Raw genomic sequence first — 9,485 nt, 5'->3', positions numbered from 1 at the left:
CAGGCATTTAGCTCCAGAGTTTTTCAGTATTACATAGTTTACTGCTATTGTCCATTTGTAATTTAAAAAGTCTTTTAGCAGGATTACTATGTTATCATCCGTTGGTAATTTAAAAAGTCTTGTAGCAGGCCAGGTGTGGTGGCTCACATCTGTAATCCCAGCACTTGGGAGGCCAAGGCAGGCAGATCACTTGAGGCCAGGAGTTCAAGACCAGCCTGGCCAACATGGTGAAACCCCATTTCTACTAAAAATACAAAACTTAGCCAGGCATGCTGGCACACACCTGTAGTCCCCGCTACTTGGGAGGCTGAGGTGGGAGGATCACTTGAACCCAGAAGGTGGAGGTTGCATTGAGCTGAGATCATGCCACTGCGCTCCAGCCTGGTGACAGAGTAACAGAGCAAGACTCGTCTCAAAAAGAAAAAAAGTTTTCTAGTACTTTAACGTTTATGAAGTGAGTTCAAATCCATCACCTCACTGAACACTTGCAATAACCCAGCAAGGGGACTGAAGCTCAGGAAGACAAGGGACTTTATCAAGGCCACACAGTGACAGGGCCCACGCTCTGGAGCCTGTATTCAGTCTGATAACCATTCATTCATTCATTCTTTCTTTTTTTTTTTTTTTTTTTTTTTTTTTTTTTTTTGAACTCATGCAGTGGCCGGATCTCAGCTCACTGCAAGCTCCGCCTCCCGGGTTTACGGCCATTCTCCTGCCTCAGCCTCCGGAGTAGCTGGGACTACAGGCGCCCACCACCTCGCCCGGCTAGTTTTTTGTATTTTTTAGTAGAGACGGGGTTTCACGTTAGCCAGGATGGTCTCGATCTCCTAACCTAGTGATCCGCCCGTCTCGGCCTCCCAAAGTGCTGGGATTACAGGCTTGAGCCACCGCGCCCGGCCTCATTCTTCTTTTTTGTGATGAGGTCTTGCCCAGGCTGGAGTGCAGTGGCGTGATCATAGCTCATTGCATGGAGTTGTTACTGATCATTTTTTCTAGGAGTCATGTCAAAGTTCCTTGGCCCACAATAGGCCAAGCAGAGGAGTATGGCAGGGTCCACAGCAGGGCTGGGTATCTTTGCTAGGAAAAGCCCTCATTTATCCTGCTAGGCTCTAAAGTCCCTTCCCACTCCCACCTTTCACTGAAGAGACTCCAGAAGGGGATGGTGTGGAGACATTTATTGAATGTTTATGGGACTGGTCCACGTGGGTCAGGGTTGGGTACAGAGGCTTCCTCAGGGCTGCCTGGAATGTCACTGGTGGTCACTGTGGCCATGAAGCAATGATGGAGGAGGCGTTTGGAGTTCACAACCTGCCCCTCATTGCTCTCCAGCTGTGGGTTCAAGCAGGGGTAACTCTGCCGGAGAGGGCTCACTCTTGGCACTTCTGCCGCCATGCCTGTGTTCACACCTTGGCAGTCAGGAGAAACCTCTTCAGGGCCTGGAAAATAGCAAACTGAGGGTGTAGGGCTCTCTTCTTCCCCATCAGGATCACACCCCCCAGCTGACTTCTCTGGTGCTTACCTTGGGGCAGTGCATTGTGGTCAGAGCCTTAGAAGTATCATTTGTTTAACATGTATTTATTAACAATACACCACATCATGCACTGACAGCTGTCAGTGTTGCTCAAGAACTTGTAGTTTGGTGGAGGAAACAGACAAGAAACAATCGTTAAGAGCTATGAAGACTTGACCTTCACCATAACCCTATGAGGTAGGTACTATTAGAAATCCATTTTATAGATGACAACACAGGATTACCACACAGCTAGTATGGAGAGGAGTGCTGGACATTTTTTAAACATAGATTGTTCTCACTTTGAGAATAGATTCCATGCTTCTCTTTGTCAAGTGACTTATCTTCTCTCTTCCTCTTAAATCAAAGCTTGAAAGGAAGTCCACTTGGCCTTATTATTCTCTACCTTCCATTCACAACTTGTTCAGCTGCAACTTGCTTGGTTCTGCCCCCACTATACACCTTCAAACTATTTGTCACTAAACCCAGGGTCACTTCTAAATCCTCATCTCCCTTGACTTATCAGAAACATTTAACATTATTTATTTATTTTAAATTTTACTTTACCAGTTATAGGACTCTGATTCTTTTTTCCTTTTTCTTTTTTTAATCAGGAGCATTTGACACAATTGAACATTTCTATCTTTCTAGATAAAATTGTATCAAGTGTTCAAGCCAAAAATTCGAGTCATCTCTCACACCTTCTATCTCAGCCCTTTCACAAAGCCAGGTCCTGCTGGTTCCACCTAATAGCCATCTGCAGTATCCACCCATTTCTCTCCATCCTCAAGGCTACCACCTTAGGTCAGGCTTTCATCTTCTTCTGCCCAGACCCCTGGAACAGCCTGCAGTGGGGGCCCCTCCATCACGTCCTCCATGCTGTAGCCAGAGAGATCTAAGATCTTTCTAAGATCAAGTGATCTTAGAAATCTATGTACTAAGTGATCTACGTACTGTTCTTTCTGAAAGCTTTCAATCTCTTTCCATTACCTGTGCTCCTTGAGATGGCATCTCATTGTGGCTTTAATCTGCACTTCCTTAATGATTAATGAAGTTGAACATATTTTCATGTGCTTATTTGCCACCTATATGCCCTTTTAAAAAAAACTATTTTATTTTGAGATAGGGTCTTGCTCTGTTGCCAAGACTGGAGTGCAGTGGCTAGAACATGGCGCACTACAGCCTTGGCCTGCTGGGCTCAAGTGATCTTCCCACCTCAGCCTCCTGAGTAGCTGGGTCTACAGGTGTGTAGCACCATACCCAACTTTTTTTTTTTTTTTTTTTTTTAGACACAGGGTCTCATTATATTGCCCAGGCTGGTCTTGAACTCCTGGGCTCAAGCTATTCTCCTGCCTTGGTTTCCCAAGTTGCTGGGGTTACAGGCCTGAGCTACTATGCCTGGACATTTTAAAACATAGATTGTTCTCTGTTCCTCTTTAATGAAGTGTCTGTTCAAGTCTTCCGCTCATTTTCTAATGGGATCGTTTGCTTTCTTAATGTTGAATTTAGGGTGTTCTTTATATATTTTGTTTTATTTATTTATTTATTCATTTATTGAGACGTATCACTCTGTCATCTAGGCTGGAGTGCAGTGGCATGATCTCACCTCACCACAACATTCATTTCCTGGGTTCAAGCGAATCTCCTGCCTCAGCCTCCTGAGTAGCTGGGATTACAGGCTTGTGCTACAAGACCTGGCTAATTCTTCTTGTATTTTTAGTAGAGACGGGGTTTCACCATGTCAGCCAGGCTGGTCTCGAACTCCTGACCTCAAGTGACCCGCCCACCTGGGCCTCCCAAAGTGCTGGGATTACAGGTGTGAGCCACCACACCCAACCAATCCTTATATATTTTGGATAAAAGTCCTTTGTCAAATATGTGAATATATTCTCCAGTCTGAGGCTTGCCTTTTCATCCTCTTAACAGGATCTTTCACAGCATCAAAATTTTGAACTTTGATGAATACTGGTTTATCTTTTTAAAAATGTATTGTGCTTTTGATGTCTTGTTTAAGAATTCTTTGCATAACCGCAGGTCATGAAGATTTTTCCCTGTTTTGTTCTAAAAGTGTTATAGAGTTTTTTGGTTTACATTTAGATCTTTTTTGAGATAAGTTTTGTACAAGGTGTGGGATCTAGGTAAAGGTTTATTTTTTACTTATGGAAGTTTAGTTGTTTTAACACCATTTATTGAAAAGATTATTCTTCCCCAGTTGAATTGGTTTTGCACCTTTGTCAAAAATCTGTTGGACAACCTTATGACGTCAGTCTACTTCTGGACCATATTTTGATCTATGCATGTGTCCTTCCCTCATCCAATACCACACTAACCTCATTACTGTTTATCATTGTTGTTATACAATAAGTCTTAAAATTGGGTAGTGTGATTTCCTCCAACTTTATTATTCTTTTTCAGTATTGCTTTAGCTATTCTAGTTCCTTTGTCTCTCTATATATAAATTTGAGAATTAGCTTATCTATTAAACAAACAAAAAAAGCTGCCATTTTGGCCAGGCACAGTAGCTCACACCTGTAATCCCTGTACTTTGAAAAGCCAAGAAGGGAGAATTATCTGAGCCCAGGAGTTCAAGACCAGCCTGGACAACATGGCAAGAACCCATCTCTAAAAAATAAAAAATTAACAGGGTGTGGTGGTCCCTCTCCAATTATGGGGGTCTGAGCAGCTGCCAGCCAAGCCTCAGGGGAACCCTAGGGGCTTCCAGAAGTTACAAGACCTTGGCGCAAGTCCTCATTCTGGTATTAAACATTGTGCTACTTTGTGTCAAACCCTTCTCTTCTCTGGATCTCAGTTACTACTTCATAAAATGGAATAGAAAATATGACTGGCCTAATTTTCTGTTTATTTTTCTGTGAATTCTTTTCCATTGAGCTCCTTGGGAGGCTGAGGTGGGAGGGTCACTTAAGCCCAGGAAGTTGAGGCTAGATTATGCCACTGCACTCCAGCCTGGGTAACAGAGCAAGGCCCTGTCTCAATAAAAAGGGCGGGTTGCAATTTTTATGTTTACTATGTTGAGTTTTGCAATTCATGAACATAGTGTATCTCTCCATTTTAGGTGTTCTTTGATTTCCTTCATCAGCATTTTGTAGTTTTTTGTATGGTTGGTTATTTTTAGAGATGGGGGTCTCCGTCTGTTGCTCAGGTTGGAGTACAGTGACATGATCATAGCTTACAAGTGAGCCTTGAACTTTTGGGGTCAAGGGATCCTCCCACCTCAGCCACATGCCATCATGCCTAGCTAAGCATTTTGTAGCTTTCTCTTTTTTTGAGACAGAGTCTTGCTCTGTCACCCAGACTGGAGTGCAGTGGTGTGATCTTGGCTCACTGCAGCCTCCGCCTCCTGGGCTCAAGCGACCCTCCCATCTCAGCCTTCCAGTAGCTGGGACTACAGGCACACGCCACCATGACCTGCTTTTTTTTTTTTTTTGGTAGAGACAGGAGTCTCGTCATATTGCCCAGAATGGTCTCAAACTCCTGGGCTCAAGTGATCCTCCGGTCTTGGCCTCCCAAAGTGCTGGGATATTGTAGTTTTTAACATACAGACCCTGCACATGTTTTGTTAAATTTTACCTAAGTATTTCATTTATTTTGGAGTAACTGTAAATGGTATTATTGTGTTTTTAGTTTGGGTTTCTAATTTTTTGTTAGTAGTATATATAAATACAATTGATGCCTGGTTTTGACTTTACTGTAACCTTGCTAAACACACTTAGTTCTTTTTTTTTTTTTTATATGGAGTCTCGCTCTGTCACCCAGGCTGGAGTGCAGTGGCACAATCTCCGCTTACGGCAAGCTCCGCCTCCGGGGTTCATGCCGTTCTCCTGCCTCAGCCTCCCTAGTAGCTGGGATTACAGGCACCCGCCACCACGCCCGGCTAATTTTGTTGTATTTTTAGTAGATATGGGGTTTCACCATGTTAGCCAGGATGGTCTTGATCTACTGACTTCATGATCCGTCCACCTTGGCCTCCCAAAGTGCTGGGATTACAGGTGTGAGCCACTGTGCCTGGCCCAAACACACCTAGTTCTAACAGGTTATTTTGTGCATGTTTTATAGGGGGGATTCTTTGTTATTTAAGCTTTCATTTAAGGCATTTAAGGCATTAAGACTTCAACCTTCTCTTCAATACAAGAATCCCCTTAGCTGAATCCCATATTTAGCCTTTTCCTGATTACCTTCCATGGATAGAGGTGCTTTTTTAAAAAACAAGACAAAACAAACCCAAGGATTACAAATTTGTGAGTGAAATACGGCCAAGAGTGATGGAGTTGCTCTCTGCAGTGTTTCAGGTATACTCTAAATAAGTTCTACCTTTATTGACTCAACATCCGTCTCCCTGTGGCTTTCCCCACTGATTTCAGCTCTGTTCTCTCGATCCTCATAAAAATGTCTGATCCTCTTGTCCCAGAACAACCTTGCAGAGATCGGAGGCCCTAGGCTGTGAGCCCGGAGTCGCCTCTGTTCAAGGCCAACTATCCGCAGCTCTTTACCTAATCCTCACATGACCTGGTTCCCAGATCTGAGGTAGTCACCTGCCTCTGATCACCTGATTGGTCAAAGTCCATCTCAAATTATGGGGCTCTGAGCAGCTGACCAGCCAGGGCTCTGGGGAATCCCCTGGGCTTCCAGGAGTTACAAGACCTTGGCTCAAGTCCTCATTCTGGTATTAAATCATTGCGCTACTTTGTGCCAAACCCTTCACCTCTCTGGATCTGTTACTACTTCATAAAATGGTGTAGAAAATACAACTGGCCTAATTTTTCTACTTCTTTCCCTTTGAACTCCAAGTTCTGAAGGATTCTGTCTACATAATAGACTGCATTTATTAAGTACTAATTTTTTCCATTCTGTATTAATCAAAGAGCTCTGATCAGCAGGAGAGCACCTATGTTAATTACCCCCTGGAACTGATATAATTCTAGCTCAAAGAGAAGAAACTTGGTCCCCGTAAAGCCTTTGCAATGTTGTAGCCAGGTGCAGTGGTGCGCGCGCCTGCAATCCCAGCTACTCGGGAGGCTGAGGCAGGAGAATTGCTTGAACCTGGGAGCCAGAGGTTGCAGTGAGCCAAGATGGCGCCATTGCACTCCAGCCTGGGCAAGAGGGCAAGACTCCGTCTCAAAAAAAAAAAAATTGTTTGGCCGGGCGCGGTGGCTCACACCTGTAAATCCCAGCACTTTGGGAGGCCAAGGCAGGTGGATCATGAGGTTAGGAGTTCAAGACCAGCCTCTGGCCAAGATGGTGAAACCCCATCTCTACTAAAAATATAAGTATTAGCCAGGCGTGGTGGCAGGTGCCTTTAATCCCAGCTACTCGGGAGGCTGAGGCAGAGAACTGCCTGAACCCAGGAGGTGGAGGTTGCAGTGAGCCGAGATCGCGCCACTGCACTTCAGCCTGGGTGACAGAGCGAGACTCTGTCTAAAAAAAAAACAAAAAAAAAACCTTTGCCATATTGGAGATTGCTCAAAAATTCCCACTGCTGTGTTTGGGGACCCTCAGGAAATTGAAAAACAAAGTTGGGAACCTACAGAATAGACAATAAAAAGTTATTTCTGAGATGTGATGGCTGCTGAGTTCTATCCAACTGAAAGTTAAAATAGATCATCACTCCTTTGCTTCCAGACCTTCTACTCTGTTAATGTGACCTGAGTTTCCACTCACTTTTTTTTTTTTTTTTTTGGTAGCAATTACATCACATTTTTGGCTTATGCGGGAAGCTATTAAAAAAAAAAAATAAAAAGAGGTTAGGCCAGGTGTAGTGGCTCACACCTGTAATTCCAGCACTTTGGGAGGCTGAGACGGGTGGATCACCTGGGGTCAGGAGTTCGAGACCAGCCTGGCTAACACCGTGAAACCCCGTTTCTATTAAAAATACAAAAATTAGCCAGGTGTGGTGGCAGGTGCCTGTAATCCCAGCTACATGAGAGGCTGAGGCAGGAGAATTGCTTGAACCCAGGAGGTGAAGGTTGCAGTGAGCCAAGATCACACCACTGTACTCCAGCCTGGGTAACAGAGGGATATTCCATCTCAAAAAAAAAAAAAAAAAAGGTTTTTTAAAAAAGAAAATGGTATGTTTGAGATTACGAACATGTAAAAATTGAAGCACCTAATAATAATTAAAATGAGAACTACTAATTGGTAAAAAGCCTGCTATGTGTTTGAGACTAATTAAATACCAGTAAGCACCATTTCTAGTTTTTGCAACAACTTTCTTAGTAGGAATGATGGTACACATTTTAGAGTAAATTGAGGTTGAGAGAAAAATGACTTGCTTAAGGCCACACACTGAGAGCAGCAAGGCCAAGATTAGAGCCAGGTTTTCTGGCATCTCTGCTCAGCGCTGTGCCTTCTCTCCTTTCTCCAAGGACCTCTGTGGCCAGTCCCCCATTACCTGGGGTTCTCAACCCTGAACATGGGCCTAGCCTGTGGTGACCAGCTTGGAAAGGAGTTCTCAGGTTCTCCCCCTGTTTGGAGATGAGTCAAAACAAACTCATCACTGACTGAGGCACGTTTGGTTCCTTGGTGTTACCTCTCAAGTATGGTTAATTAAAAAGCAGTGGGCTGTGAGGTGACGTGACTGAGCCTTCTGTGGAAGGTGGGAGGGGCTGATGAAAGTCATTCTGTAGTATAGGGACAGCTGCTGCAGGGAAAGGTCTCTGGCTGGGAGGCAAAGGCTTGGCCACCAATTGGCTGGGTGACCTTAGGCACATAACTGCCTCTCTCTGGGCCTCAGCTGCCCCATCTATACAGTGAGAGCATCAGACTTTATTTTTAGGAGCCTTTGAGTTCTAGTTGATGAGAATGGCTGACTAACAACCTCTTCACCAACACCTTTCAGAAGAGGATAAGAATTGTACTCTTTAATTTTCCCCCCAATGTTTTAGTATCTTATTAAAGGTGCTTAGATATCACCTCTACACTAACCTCACTGACCTCATCTGCAAAATGGGAGTTGATAATAATCACCAGGCAGAGTAGTTGAGCAGGTTGAAGGGGATGATGTGTTTGAAGTCCTTAGCACAGTGCCCAGCTCAACAGTAGGAACTCAGTCACTTTTCTGATCTAGCCAGTTCCTCACAAAGTACCAGAATAAGAAAGTTATGGTCTTCATGGCCATCCCAAGTTTGGGGATGGGATGGGTATGGGGGTGATGGGACAGAGTACAGAATGCCTGGGCAGGGAAAGAAGCCTGTTTCAGAAACTGCTTTTCCATTTACACTCTGCTCTTGCCAAGGCACTCCCCACCCCACCCCTGCCTCCATACTCAGAGATAAGGACCCCAAGGGACAGTGCAGTGATCGTAGGCTTTAGAGTCTGGGAGATCTGGGTTGACATTGCCGTGACACATGCTCACTGGCTGTGTGGACTTAGTTCATCTCCCTCGGCTGAGCCTTGGTTTCCTCTGCTATAAAATGGGGGTAAAGGCCTCTCTCCATGTCCTATTGAAGCACAAAAGAGCAAACAGAAATGAAAGTCTGTCAACAGTAAAGCTCTGATGAATGTAAGATAGTGGGCCTATAACCGTCTCAGATGCAGAAGGAGGCTCCTGGGTTGCTGCTCTGGGTGCAGAGGGAAGGAGAGGACAACACTTAATGAAGAAGAAGGGGAGGAACTAAGAGCTGAGTTTGAGCAAAAGGCAGAGAGAGCCTAAAGCTGTTATTTAGTAAAAGGTCAGGCACTGCACTTTTCTTCTTAAAAATAAGAAGCAAAAAGCAAGAGGACATGCTGTCTCAAATCCTCGTGACTGAATAATCCAGCTGGTGGCTGAGCAGTGAAAAGCAGGAGGATGGTTTCCATTCACAGGGCCGAGGGATGAACTGTACTCCCCTTGAGCCAGAAAAGTAGGACCTAGGGGATGGGTAGGGTGGGGTGAGCCTAGGAGCACAGAGCACAAGCCAGAACATCCCACAGTCCTGCTCTAGGAGGATGGAAAGAGCAGGACTTTGGAGGCAGAAAGACA

The 9,485-nt window shown here is 44.6% G+C and overlaps 1 protein-coding gene across 1 annotated transcript in view; it reads right to left on the bottom strand.

The window, feature by feature from the left end:
* Window positions 1–1,160: 1,160 nt before the first annotated feature.
* Window positions 1,161–9,485, bottom strand: part of FAM159A (family with sequence similarity 159, member A) — a 36,852-nt gene continuing 28,527 nt past the window's right edge. The window contains exon 5 of the mRNA XM_011973880.1: window positions 1,161–1,436. Coding sequence (XP_011829270.1) covers window positions 1,186–1,436 — 251 coding nt within the window. The 3' untranslated portion in view covers window positions 1,161–1,185. The remainder of the gene's footprint in view (window positions 1,437–9,485) is intronic.

The sequence above is a fragment of the Mandrillus leucophaeus genome, unplaced genomic scaffold (genome assembly GCF_000951045.1).
Source record: "Mandrillus leucophaeus isolate KB7577 unplaced genomic scaffold, Mleu.le_1.0 Scaffold14, whole genome shotgun sequence".
NCBI classification, from domain to species: domain Eukaryota; kingdom Metazoa; phylum Chordata; class Mammalia; order Primates; family Cercopithecidae; genus Mandrillus; species Mandrillus leucophaeus.
This window is presented reverse-complemented; position numbering and strand designations above follow the sequence as displayed.